At 32.3% G+C, this 15034-nt stretch overlaps 1 protein-coding gene across 1 annotated transcript in view; it reads left to right on the forward strand.

Annotated features, from left to right (window-relative positions):
• Positions 1-14849, forward strand: part of hspg2 (heparan sulfate proteoglycan 2) — a 362847-nt gene extending 347998 nt beyond the window's left edge. Inside the window, exons 88-89 of the mRNA XM_061923339.2 lie at positions 8933-9036; positions 9165-14849. Coding sequence (XP_061779323.2) covers positions 8933-9036; positions 9165-9337 — 277 coding nt within the window. The 3' untranslated portion in view covers positions 9338-14849. The remainder of the gene's footprint in view (positions 1-8932; positions 9037-9164) is intronic.
• The last annotated feature ends 185 nt before the right edge of the window (positions 14850-15034 follow it).

The raw sequence follows: 15034 nt of genomic DNA on the forward strand, positions 1-15034 counted from the left end.
ATTTAGATATTTACATATTACCTTTACATATTTTCATGTTTACATATTTGGATAATTTCCTATTTACATATTGTCATTGTCATACTAACATATTTACATATTTTCACATTTACATATTTCCATATTACCGTATTTTCCGCACTATAAGCCGCCCCGGGTTATTAGCCGCACCTTCAATGAATGGCATATTTCAAAACTTTGTTCACCTATAAGCCGCCCCGGGTTATTAGCCGCGCCTACGCTGCGCTAAAAGGAATGTCAAAAAAAACAGTCAGATAGGTCAGTCAAACTTTAATAATATATTACAAACCAGCGTTCTAACAACTCTGTTCACCCCCAAAATGTAATGTGCAAATGTGCAATCACAAAAATAGTAACACTCAAATTAGTGCAGTGCAATAGCAACATCAATAACTCAACGTTGCTCGAACGTTAATGTCACACAACACACAAAATAAACATTTAAAGCCCACTTTCTGAAGTTATTCCTCATCCATAAATCCCTCGAATTCTTCTTCAGTGTCTGAATTAAAAAGTTGGGCGAAAACGGCATCCAAAATGGCCGGCTCCGTCTCGTCGAAGTCATCAGAGTCAATGTTGCTGTTGTTTTCCAGCAGTTCCGTGAATCCTGCCTTCCGGAAAGCTCGGACCACAGTTGAGACCGATATATCCGCCCAGGCATTTACAATCCACTGGCAGATGTTAGCGTATGTCGTCCGGCGCTGTCTCCCTGTCTTAGTGGCGCAGGTCATCTTGTTGCTTCCTCTACCTACGCACCATTGATTCATTTATGTTCAATTCTCTCGCTGCTGCTCTATTTCCGTGTTCTACTGCGTGACTTATTGCCTTGAGTTTGAATTCTGCGTTGTACGCGTGTCTCTTAATAGGAGCCCTTTTGTGGTCTTTACAGATGTAAACACACAAATGAAATGAAACGTAATATCCGCGCGCTTCTTCTTCTACTGGGGCGGGTGCTTACCTTGGAGGTTGCTTACAGTAGAAGAAGAAGCGCTTCCTCTTCTATGGGGGCGGGTGCTTACCTTGGCGGTTGCTTACCGTAGAAGAAGAAGCGCTTCCTCTTCTACGAGGAAAAAAGATGGCGGCTGTTTACCGTAGTTGCGAGACCTAAACTTTTTGAAAATGAATATTAATATTAATCCATATATAAGGCGCACCGGGTTATAAGCCGCACTGCCAGCTTTTGAGAACATTTGTGGGTTTTAGGTGCGGCTTATAGTGCGGAAAATACGGTAACATATTTTATATAGTCATTGTCATATTTACATAATTTCATATTTTCGTATTTACGTATTTACATATAGTCATATTTACATATATTCATATTTATATATTTAGATGTTTGCATTTTAAATATTTACATTTTATATATTTACATGTTTACATATTTAAATTTTCATATTTACATAATATATTTACATATTTAAATATGTATATTTAAAGATGTACATATTACCATATTTACACATTACATATTTACATATTATATGTTTACATGTTTACATATTTACATTTTCATATTTACATATTTTCATATGAACATATTTACATATTGACATATTTCCATATTGTCTTGTTTACATATTTGAATTTGTATATATCACATATTTACATGTGCATATTTACATATTACATATTTACATATTCACAAATTTCCATATTTCCGTTTTACATATTTACATATTACATATTGACATATTACATATTTTTTTATTACATATTTACAAATTACAACTTCACTACAGACTCATCAAGTAAATCTGCAGTTGATTGATATCTGCCGGGACAGACACAATGAACACAATTAATTAATTATTAATGAGATTTTAGTCGTGCTGTGAAAGGATACATTTTTCTGAATCAGATTATTGTTTGGATTAATCACAATTAATCACAAGTACTTGCATGCATAATTTAACTAAGTTAAACATTTAAATTCATTAAATAATGTACATATTTGGACACGTGTGATTTTATTGTCAGAATAGATCAGAAGGTAAAGGAGCATGTGCAGGCAAGATAAATGATGTTGATACATACAATAATGCAATCTTTTTGTGATTAATCGCATGCGTTAACTCGTTACTTTGACGACTCTATTTAACTAAACACATGTGACACAAAGCTATAATGGATGTTTCGTTCAGCGAGTTTAACATACATTCATGTACATGTTTGCTTTTGGCATCTTTAATGTACAAGGGGTATCAAAGTGACCCCTAGCAACCTTAATTTTTTATGAGTGGATAAAGTTTGGACACCCCTTCTAGAAGGTTCTGAGAGAATTGATGGAATTAATCCAGGGGTGTCCAAACTTTTTCTTCTGTAGGCCGCACACTGAAAAATGAACGCATGCGGCGGCCATTTTGATATTTTTTATTTTTAAAACCATCCATCCATCCATTTCCTACCGCTTGTCCCTTTTGTGGTCGCGGGGGGTTATTTGCAAAACCAATACAACATATATATTTTTTCAACCTTTCGGTCTCCCATCTTCTTAAATTATGTTCTTGATATACTTCTTAAATGATATTGTTGATCTACTTCTTAAATTATGTTGTTGATGTACTTCTTAAATGATATTGTCGATGTGCTTCTTAAATTATATTGTTGATGTACTTCTTAAATGATTTAGTTAATGTATTTCTTTAGCTATATTGTTGATGTACTTCCTAAATTATATTGTTGATGTACTTCTTAAATGATTTTGTTGATGTACTTCTCAGATTAAATGATATTGTTGATGTACTTCTTAAATTAAATGATGTTGTTGATGTACTTCTTAAATTAAATTGTTGATGTATTTCCTAAATGATATTGTTGATGTACTTCTTAAACGATATTGTTGATGTACTTCTTAAATGATTTTGTTGATGTACTTCTTAAACGATATTGTTGATGTAATTCTTAAATTATATTGTTGAAGTACTACTTAAATGATTTTGTTGATATACTTCTTAAATTATATTGTTAATATACTTCTTAAATGATATCGTTGATGTACTTTCTAAATTATATTCTTGATATACTTCTTAAATGATGTTGTTGATGCACTTCTTAGATTATAATGTTAATGCACTTCTCAAATGATGTTGATGTACTTCTTAAATGATAGTGGTGATGTACTTCTTAAATGATATAGTTGATGTACTTCTTAAATGATATTGTTGATGTACTTCTTAAATGATATTGTTGATGTACTTCTTAAATTATATTGTTGATGTATTTTTTAAATTATATTGTTGATGTACTTCCGAAATTATATTGTTGATATACATCTTAAATTATATTGTTGATGTACTTATTATTTAATATTGTTGATGTACTTCTTAAATTATATTGTTGATGTATTTCTTAAATGATATTGTTGATGTACTTCTTAAATTATATTGATGTACTTCTTAAATTATATTGTTGATGTACTTCTTAAATGATGTTGTTGATGTGCTTATTAAAATATATTGTTGATGTACTTCTTAAATTAAATGTTGTTATTGATGTACTTCTTAAATTATATTGTTGGTGTACTTTTTAAATTATATTGTTGATGTACTTCTTAAATTATATTGTTGGTGTACTTTTTTAATGATATTGTTGGTGTACTTCTTAAATGATATTGTTGATGTACTTCTGAAATTAAATTATGTTGTATATGTACTTCTTAAATGTAATGATATTGTTGCTGTACTTCTTAAATTAAATGATTTTGTTGATGTACTCCTTAAATTATATTGTTAATGTACTTCTTAAATTAAATGATATGTTAATGTACTTCTTTAAATTAAATGACATTGTTGATGTACTTCCTAACTTAAATGATATAGTTGATGTACTTCTTAAATTATATTGTTAATGTACTTATTATATGAAATTGTTGATATACTTCATAAATTAAACGATATTGTTGATGTACTTCTTAAATTATAATATATTGTCGATGTACTTCTTAAATTAAATGATGTTGTTGATGTACTTCATAAATTAAATGACGTTGTTGATGTACTTCTTAAATATATTATGTTGTTGATGTACTTCTTGAATGGTATTTTTGATATACATCATAAATTAAACGATATTGTTGATGTACTTCTTAAATTAAATGACATTGTTGATGTACTTCATAAATTAAATGGTATTGTTAATGTACTTCTTAAATTAAATGACATTGTTGATTTACTTCTTAAGTAATATCGTTGATGTACTTCTTAAATTAAATTATATTGTTGATGTACTTCTTAAATGATATTGTTGATATACTTCATAAATTAAATTATATTGTTGATGTATTTCTTAAATTAAATGATGTAGTTGGTGTACTTCTTAAATGATATTGTTGATATACTTCATAAATTAAATTATATCGTTGATGCACTTCTTAAATTATATTGTTGATGTACTTCTTAAATTAAATGATATTGTTGCTGTACTTCTTAAATTAGATGATGTTGAATATGTACTTCTTAAATTAAATGATATTGTTGCTGTACTTCTTAAATTAAATGATATTGTTGATGTACTTCTTAAATTAAATTGTTGATGTATTTCCTAAATGATATTGTTGATGTACTTCTTAAACGATATTGTTGATGTACTTCTTAAATGATTTTGTTGATGTACTTCTTAAACGATATTGTTGATGTAATTCTTAAATTATATTGTTGAAGTACTACTTAAATGATTTTGTTGATATACTTCTTAAATTATATTGTTAATATACTTCTTAAATGATATCGTTGATGTACTTTCTAAATTATATTCTTGATATACTTCTTAAATGATGTTGTTGATGCACTTCTTAGATTATAATGTTAATGCACTTCTCAAATGATGTTGATGTACTTCTTAAATGATAGTGGTGATGTACTTCTTAAATGATATAGTTGATGTACTTCTTAAATGATATTGTTGATGTACTTCTTAAATGATATTGTTGATGTACTTCTTAAATTATATTGTTGATGTATTTTTTAAATTATATTGTTGATGTACTTCCGAAATTATATTGTTGATATACATCTTAAATTATATTGTTGATGTACTTATTATTTAATATTGTTGATGTACTTCTTAAATGATATTGTTGATGTATTTCTTAAATGATATTGTTGATGTACTTCTTAAATTATATTGATGTACTTCTTAAATTATATTGTTGATGTACTTCTTAAATGATGTTGTTGATGTGCTTATTAAAATATATTGTTGATGTACTTCTTAAATTAAATGTTGTTATTGATGTACTTCTTAAATTATATTGTTGGTGTACTTTTTAAATTATATTGTTGATGTACTTCTTAAATTATATTGTTGGTGTACTTTTTTAATGATATTGTTGGTGTACTTCTTAAATGATATTGTTGATGTACTTCTGAAATTAAATTATGTTGTATATGTACTTCTTAAATGTAATGATATTGTTGCTGTACTTCTTAAATTAAATGATTTTGTTGATGTACTCCTTAAATTATATTGTTAATGTACTTCTTAAATTAAATGATATGTTAATGTACTTCTTTAAATTAAATGACATTGTTGATGTACTTCCTAACTTAAATGATATAGTTGATGTACTTCTTAAATTATATTGTTAATGTACTTATTATATGAAATTGTTGATATACTTCATAAATTAAACGATATTGTTGATGTACTTCTTAAATTATAATATATTGTCGATGTACTTCTTAAATTAAATGATGTTGTTGATGTACTTCATAAATTAAATGACGTTGTTGATGTACTTCTTAAATATATTATGTTGTTGATGTACTTCTTGAATGGTATTTTTGATATACATCATAAATTAAACGATATTGTTGATGTACTTCTTAAATTAAATGACATTGTTGATGTACTTCATAAATTAAATGGTATTGTTAATGTACTTCTTAAATTAAATGACATTGTTGATTTACTTCTTAAGTAATATCGTTGATGTACTTCTTAAATTAAATTATATTGTTGATGTACTTCTTAAATGATATTGTTGATATACTTCATAAATTAAATTATATTGTTGATGTATTTCTTAAATTAAATGATGTAGTTGGTGTACTTCTTAAATGATATTGTTGATATACTTCATAAATTAAATTATATCGTTGATGCACTTCTTAAATTATATTGTTGATGTACTTCTTAAATTAAATGATATTGTTGCTGTACTTCTTAAATTAGATGATGTTGAATATGTACTTCTTAAATTAAATGATATTGTTGCTGTACTTCTTAAATTAAATGATATTGTTGATGTACTTCTGAAGTTATATTGTTAATGTATTTCTTAAATTAAATGATATTGTTAATGTACTTCTTTAAATTAAATGATGTTGTTGATGTACTTCTTAAGTGATATTGTTGATGTACTTCTTAACTTAAATGATATTGTTGATGTACTTCTTAACTTAAATGATATTGTTGATGTACTTCTTAAAATATATTGTTAATGTACTTCTTAAATGATATCGTTGATGTACTTCTTAAATTAAATTATATTGTTGATGTACTTCTTAAATTAAATTATGTTGTTGATGTACTTCTTAAATGATATTGTTGATATACTTCATAAATTTAATTACATTGTTGATGCACTTCTAAAATTATATTGTTGATGTACTTCTTAAATTAAATGATATTGTTGCTGTACTTCTTAAATTAAATGATATTGTTGCTGTACTTCTTAAATTAAATGATATTGTTGATGTACTTCTTAAATGATATTGTTAATGTACTTCTTAAATTAAGTGATATTGTTATTGTACTTCTTTAAATTAAATGACGTTGTTGATTTACTTCTTAAGTGATATCGTTGATGTACTTCTTAACTTAAATGATATTTTTGATGTACTTCTTAACTTAAATGATATTGTTGATGTACTTCTTAAATAATATCGTTGATGTACTTCTTAAATTAAATGATATTGTTGATGTACTTCTTGAATCAAATGACGATGTTGATGTACTTCTTAAATGCTATTGTTGATATACTTCATAAATTAAATTATATTGTTGATGTACTTCTTAAATTAAAAGATGTTGTCGATGTACTTCTTAAATGATATTGTTGATGTACTTTTTAAATTAAATGATATTGTTGATGTACTTCTTAAATTAAATGATATTGTTGATGTACTTCTTAAATAAATTATGTTGTTGATGTACTTCTTAAATGATATTGTTGATATACTTCATAAATTAAATGATATTGTTGATGTACTTCTTAAATTAAATGATATTGTCGATGTACTTCTTAAATTATATTGTTGATGTACTTCTTAAATGAAATTGTTGATGTACTTCTTAAATTAAATGATATTGTTGATGTACTTCTTAAATTAAATGATATTGTTGATGTACTTCCCAAATCAAATGACGTTGTTGATGTACTTCTTAAATAAATTATGTTGTTGATGTACTTCTTAAATGATATTGTTGATATACTTCATAAATTAAATGATATTGTTGATGTACTTCTTAAATTAAATGATGTTGTCGATGTACTTCTTAAATGATATTGTTGATATACTTCATAAATCAAATTATATTGTTGATGCACTTCTTAAATTATATTGTTGATGTACTTCTTAAATGATATTATTGATATACTTCATGAATCAAATTATATTGTTGATGCACTTCTTAAATTATATTGTTGCTGTACTTCTTAAATTAAATGATATTGTTGATATACTTCTTAAATGATATTGTTAATGTACTTCTTAAATTAAATAATATTGTTAATGTACTTCTTTAAATTAAATGACGTTGTTGATGTACTTCTTAAGTGATATCATGATGTACTTCTTAACTTAAATGATATTGTTGATGTACTTCTTAAATTATACTGTTAATGTACTTCTTAAATGATATCGTTGATGTACTTCTTAAATTAAATGATATTGTTGATCCATCCATCCATCCATTTTCTACCGCTTATTCCCTTTGGGGTCGCGGGGGGCGCTGGAGCCTATCTCAGCTACAATCGGGCTTGTTGATGTACTTCTTAAATTAAATGATGTTGTTGATGTACTTCTTAAATTAAATGACGTTGTTGATGTACTTCTTAAATAAATTATGTTGTTGATGTACTTCTTAATTGATATTGTTGATATACATCATAAATTAAACTATATTGTTGATGTACTTCTTAAATTAGATGATGTTGTTGATGTACTTCTTAAGTGATATCATGATGTACTTCTTAACTTAAATGATATTGTTGATGTACTTCTTAAATTATACTGTTAATGTACTTCTTAAATGATATCGTTGATGTACTTCTTAAATTAAATGATATTGTTGATGTACTTCTTAAATTATAATATATTGTTGATGTACTTCTTAAATTAAATGATGTTGTTGATGTACTTCTTAAATTAAATGACGTTGTTGATGTACTTCTTAAATAAATTATGTTGTTGATGTACTTCTTAATTGATATTGTTGATATACATCATAAATTAAACGATATTGTTGATGTACTTAAATTAGATGATGTTGTTGATGTACTTTTTAAATTAAATGACATTGTTGATGTACTTCTTAAGTGATATCGTTGATGTACTTCTTAAATTAAATGATGTTGTTGATGTACTTCTTAAATTATATTGTTGATATACTTTATAAATTAAATGATATTGTTGATGTACTTAATAAATTAAATGATATTGTTAATGTACTTCTTAAATTAAATTATGTTGTTGATGTACTTCTTAAATGATATTGTTGATAAACTTCATAAATTAAATGATATTGTTGATGTACTTAAATGATATTGTTGATGTACTTCTTAAATTAAATGGTGTTGTCGATAAATAAAAAATAACTTTTTTTACATCCTGTATGTTTTAGCTGATTGAAGAGTTGTATCGATTCAATGGCGGAGACAAGAATGCCTTGCTTGGTTTCCTTGCAGGGCGGGAAAAGATGGCTACCTTCAGGTGGACGAAGACGCTGCTCTTCACGGCCAGTCTAAGGGCAGAAGCATCATGGTCAACACCAAAGGACACATCTACCTGGGTGAGCTCACCTGAGAACCCTCGTCACGTCCACCATGGCGTGTTGTCCTCGTCCTCGTCCTCGTCCTCGTCATTGTCGTTGTTGTTGTTGTCATCGTTGTTGTTGTCATTGTTGTTGTTGTGCCACAGGCGGCGCTCCGGACATGGCCGCCATGACCGGGGGGAAGTTCACCTCGGGAATATCAGGATGTGTGAGGAACGTCTCCCTGATGGACGCCAGGCCAGGAGAGCGGCCCGCCAGGACCATCGACCTGCAGGCCCACGCCGCTCACAGCCTCAACGTGCGGCCGTGCACGTCCTAGACTGAAAGGAACTCTCACACACACACGCACACACACACACACACACACACACACACACACACACACACACACACACACACACACATAAATGTCTTGCCTACTTTGTGTGGACCAACGGTTGGTCAGTAGGTTGTGAGGGCCCCCCTTTCCACTATAGCTAGAATGATGCAATATATATATCTAGCACTAGATGGGAGTAGAGAGTTGCAACATTACTTCAGAAGGAAAACACACAAAGTCAAAAAAATAAGTTTACTTCTGTAGTTGTGAGGACCAGGCAACAGAAAGGGTGGTATGTCCACACAAAGATGGTGAGTACACACACACACACACACACACACACACACACACACACACACACACACACACACACACACACACACACACACACACACACACACACAGACACACACACAGTTCCAGAGAGACTGACACAAAAACCATACACAAACCTTGGTGCTTAGCTGCTACCAAAAAACAAAAAAAACTGGCCGATACAACACGATCGTGGTGATACCAAAACACGAGGGTTTCTTCTCTTCCTGTGTTTTTTTTTTTTTAGTAGAAGATGAGAAGACGTGCAGTTTACATCCTTTGCAGTCCTTTTAGCCACGGGTCGGATCCTCTTTGGACTCGGACACGTTTTTACAGCACTGAATTGTATTTATATGCAAATGGAGAAAATACGAGATATTTTGTCAGGAGTCATCTTAACAGCAACTTGTATCGTTTTTTTTTTGTTGTTGTTGTTTTTTTTTACCTGTTTTACTCACACCAACATTTTTTATTAGGGGTGTCCTGACTTCCGATACCATACTGATATTGGGGCAATGGCTGATACTGACATTGATCCCATACGATATCAGCACACATACTTGTATCGCTAAAGGAGCGTGGAATGTTAGAAAAAGGTTTAATCAAGTGAAAAGAGTCAAACAGAGAACAATAACAACGTATTTATTTTCAACTGTCTGGAATGGAATTGTGCTGTCTTTAAGTTGAAGTGGAGTGCTAATTAGGCTCACGACGCAGTAAGTGGAATGATGCGGACACAGTTGTTACTTTCGAACACTGCCTTGGAGACTTTGTATGTGTAAGTGATATGCAACTATAATTATTTGATACTTGTTTGTGTTGACAAATGTCACCTTTTATTGTTCTATGATTATTACCTATGTCTAGCTTGTGTGCTATTGTGTGCTCAGCTGTTGTGTAGCTGCCAGCTTCTCGTCGAGCAGGGTGGCTCTCAAACCTTTTTCACCAGGTACCGCCTCAGAAAAGTATCACCATAATGACCAACATTCAAATGCAGTAGCATAGTAGGCACAATTATGCATTAAAAACAAGGCAGATATTGTATTTAATCAGCATATTTGATATTGTTGGCCATTGCAACATTAGACACAGTTTTGAACAGTAACATTGTGTTTAACTTAAAAATAAGTATTGTGTGTGCTATTGTGTGCTTAGCTGTTGTGTAGCTGCTAGCTCCTAGTTGCCTATAGTCATTTTGTAAATGACTTTAGTATAAAGGACGAGATTGTGTGTTTATTGGAGGACTGCTTGTATCGCGCGTGATATCACTCACAAGTAAACACACTGCAGGACTGCTTGTATCGGACATGATGTCGCACACAAGTAAACACACTGCAGGACTGCTTGTATAGCACATGATGTCGCGCACAAGTAAACACACTGCAGGACTGCTTGTATCGCACATGATGTCGCACACAAGTAAACACTGCAGGACTGCTTGTATCGCACATAATGTCGCACACAAGTAAACATACTGCAGGACTGCTTGTATAGCACATGGTGTCGCACAAAAGCAAACATTCTGCAGGATGACTTGTATCGCACATGATATCGCACACAAGCAAAGACGCTGCAGGACTGCTTGTATGGCGTGTGATATCGCGCACAAGCAAAGACGCCGCCCGACTGCTTGTATCGCACGTGATGTTGCACACAAGTAAACACTCCGCAGGACTGCTTGTTTCGCACGTAATATCGCACACAAGTAATGACGCCGCAGGACTGCTTGTATCGCACGTGATTACGCACACGGGTGATGACGCTGCAGGACTGCTTGTATCGCACACAAGTAAAGGACTCTGCGGGACTGCTTGTATCGCACGGGATGTCGCACACGAGTAATGACGCTGCAGGACTGCTTGTATCGCACACAAGTAAAGGACTCTGCGGGACTGCTTGTATCGCACGTGATGTCGCACACAAGTAAAGACGCTGCACGACTGCTTGTATCGCACGTGATGTCGCGCACAAGCAAACACGCTGCATGACCGCTTCTATCGCACACAAGTAAAGACTCTGCGGGACGGCTTGTATCGCACGTGATATCGCACACAAGTAAAGACGCTGCACAACTGTTTTGTATCGCACGTGATGTTGCACACAAGCAAACACGCTGCATGACCGCTTCTATCGCACACAAGTAAAGACTCTGCGGGACGGCTTGTATCGCACGTGATATCGCACACAAGTAAACACGCTGCACAACTGTTTTGTATCGCACATGATGTCGCACACAAGTAAACACGCTGCATGACCGATTCTATTGCACACAAGTAAAGACTCTGCGGGACGGCTTGTATTGCACGTGATGTCGCACACAAGTAAAGACGCTGCACGACTGCTTGTATCGCACATGATGTTGCACACAAGTAAACACGCTGCATGACCGATTCTATCGCTCACAAGTAAAGACTCTGCGGGACGGCTTGTATCGCACGTGATATCGCACACAAGTAAACACGCTGCTTGTATCACACACTTTTTACATGCAAGCACATCTCAACACATACTTTTTTATTGGGATGATATCAAACCGATATTCGATATCAATATGGGATCGGACCACCCTTAGTTTTCAAGTTGTTTCTGTCTGGTTTTGTTTTGTTTTTTCACACAAAAAAGAAGATTGGTGCTAATTATTGTCAGACACGATACAGAACAGTGATGTAGTTACACTTTAGTATGTTGTTTTTCTTTCAAAAGTGTAATTAGATTAAAACATTAAAAGAACACACAATGACGTTTTATTTTGAAATCTCGTCTGAAAAAAGCATTGGGTTTGCATCACTCTGTCGTCATTGTTGTCACATTTTGATCCATCTCAACAATAACGATGCTTCCTGCTGCTGTAATTACACTAGGAGTGACAGGCGATATCGCCATAGCTACGATACAGGATTGGGATGTGGCGATACATTGCGGTATTCCACATAGTTCAGTGGTATTGTCTTAGTTCCAGAGAAAAATACTCTTTTAGTTTTCAACATCACACCAGCCCTTGAAATAAGACTTTGGAAACCCCTTTATCCCATAAAAGAATGCTGAGCCAATCAGAGGCCACGATACTCAACAGGTTGCTCTCATTGGTTGGTCTCATCTAATGGCCCCACAATTACAATAATATTGACATTTTCACTTAATTTAGACATTTTTATGCTTAAAAACTCCCAATTTAGGCCCAAAATACGCTCTTAAAAACTAAAACAAACAAAAAATGCGATAAAGTGCAGATACAGTAATAATAATTCACTGGACAAACAAATAAATGACCTAAAATCAAAAAAATATCACACTTGTTGTCCTGCCTTGCTCATTAACTTGCTCATTAAAAACTGTATTAAAAAAAAAAAAAACTGTCAACAAAAAAATCTGGCACGTTTCTTTTACATAAATTACTGTACATCCATTTTTTTTATTTTATTTTTTTTACAGTAAAATTATGTTGACTTGGCATTCAGTATTTTAACATAAAACCTACTCTTTTTTTTTTTTTTTTTTTTTTACAATGGATTCAGCCCAAAACATGACTATGACAGAAAATAATAATAATAATAATAATAATAATAATAATGATAATAATAATAATAATAATAATACTTGTTTAAACAAACTTTTTGTTGTTGTTGTTGTTGTTTTTTTTACGACTTAAAAAATAATGACATAAAAATTAATGTTGCATTATAAGTGCCGCGATATATCGCCATATTGACATTTGTTTCCCGCATTTAGTGTGAAAGTTCGTTGTTACGTGTCCTGTGATTGGCTGGTGACCGATCAAGGAGTAAACCCCGCCTCCTGCCAGCAATTGTCCGCCGTGATTGGCTGCAGCTCACACGCCACTTTGAGCACGATAAGCAGTGGAAAATAAAATAATAATCAACGAGTTTACTACTTAGTGATTATTATTATTATTATTATTATTATTATTATTATTATTGTTATTATTATTATGGCTTAGTTTGTTTGATCAAGCTTCAAATGTCAATAGAAGCTTCAGTTAAAACTCCATTCTTTTTAATTCCAACTTTTCTTCTTTTATTTTGAAAATATTAATGTCCTTCTCACAGGGAAAAAAAAAAACAACCTTTGCAATTTCTGAAAATTGTTGTCATGTTGTTTGGAATGTGAATATTGGAGAGCTGAGGCCGAGTTATAGTTTAGTCCTCAAACTGGATCTAAATATTCGGGGTGTCCCGGTACAACTTTGTCGCTTCCGATACGACACCGATACTAGAGGCGATCTTGATATCAGCAGAAATCATACTTGTATCATTTAGTAGTGTGGAATGTACGAAATGAGTCAAACAGAACAATGGCAGTTATGAAAAACATTAACATATTTATTATTACCATCTGGAATGGTCTTATGCTATCTTTAAGTTGAAGTGGAGTGGTAATTGTGTGTTTTTTGAGGCCACAATAGTTCCATCTATACATCCATCCATTTTCTACCACTTGTACCGTTCAAGGGCACTGGGGGTGCCGGAGTGTTACATTAAAATCACGGCTCAGTAAGTTGAATGATGCGGACACGTTTGTTACTGGATGCGTTTTAATACTGCCTTGGAGACTTTGTACGTGTCGGTAATATGCAACTATAACTACTTGATACTTGTTTATATTGACAAATGTCACATGATTATTACCTGTGTCTAGCGTGTGCGCTATTGTGTGCTTAGCTGTTGTGTAGCTGCTAGCTCCTAGTAACCCGTAGCCTAGCGCATTGGCTCACCAGCACCTGAGAAAAGAGCGTAGTAGGTCCAAGTGTTCATTAAAAACATACATTTAAAATTAGACACATTTTGAAGAGTAACACTGTGTTTAGATATTTCCTTAAATGATGTTTTGTAGCCAACGTTCCACTAGGGCCCAGCATGTTGACTTTTTTAAGAAGTAAAGAGCAACTTTGTGTGCTTATTGAGGATATTTGAATAGTATGATCCCACACTTGTTTTGTGCTGATATCGGTCTGATATCAATATGGTATCGGGACACCCCTACTAAACATGTCGATGCTTTGGTTTGAAATCATCTTTTCAAAGGTGCACTTTTACTCCTAATCCATTCTACTGTTTGACTTGTGAGCAGCAGAAATGACGTTTCATGAAAGCTGAGTGCAAACAATCATCGTCAGCACAGCCCCCCCGCCTCCCATCCCCCTTTGTGTTTCTGAAATAAAATCATGTGCTATTTGTAATGTTGTGTTTGTCATTGTGTTGTGATTGTGTTGTGATTGTGTTGTGATTGTTGGGCGGCCATCTTGTTTCCTGAGCCGCATGTTTTGAGAGTGAAAGTGGGAAAGTTCCAACATGATCCTGCAGTATCTTGTGTTGCGCTGCAGGTTACACCCGCTTCTCCTCACACACACCTTTGTGTTGTGTG

Source organism: Nerophis lumbriciformis, linkage group LG01, assembly GCF_033978685.3.
Source record: "Nerophis lumbriciformis linkage group LG01, RoL_Nlum_v2.1, whole genome shotgun sequence".
In the NCBI taxonomy this organism is placed as follows: Eukaryota; Metazoa; Chordata; class Actinopteri; order Syngnathiformes; family Syngnathidae; genus Nerophis; species Nerophis lumbriciformis.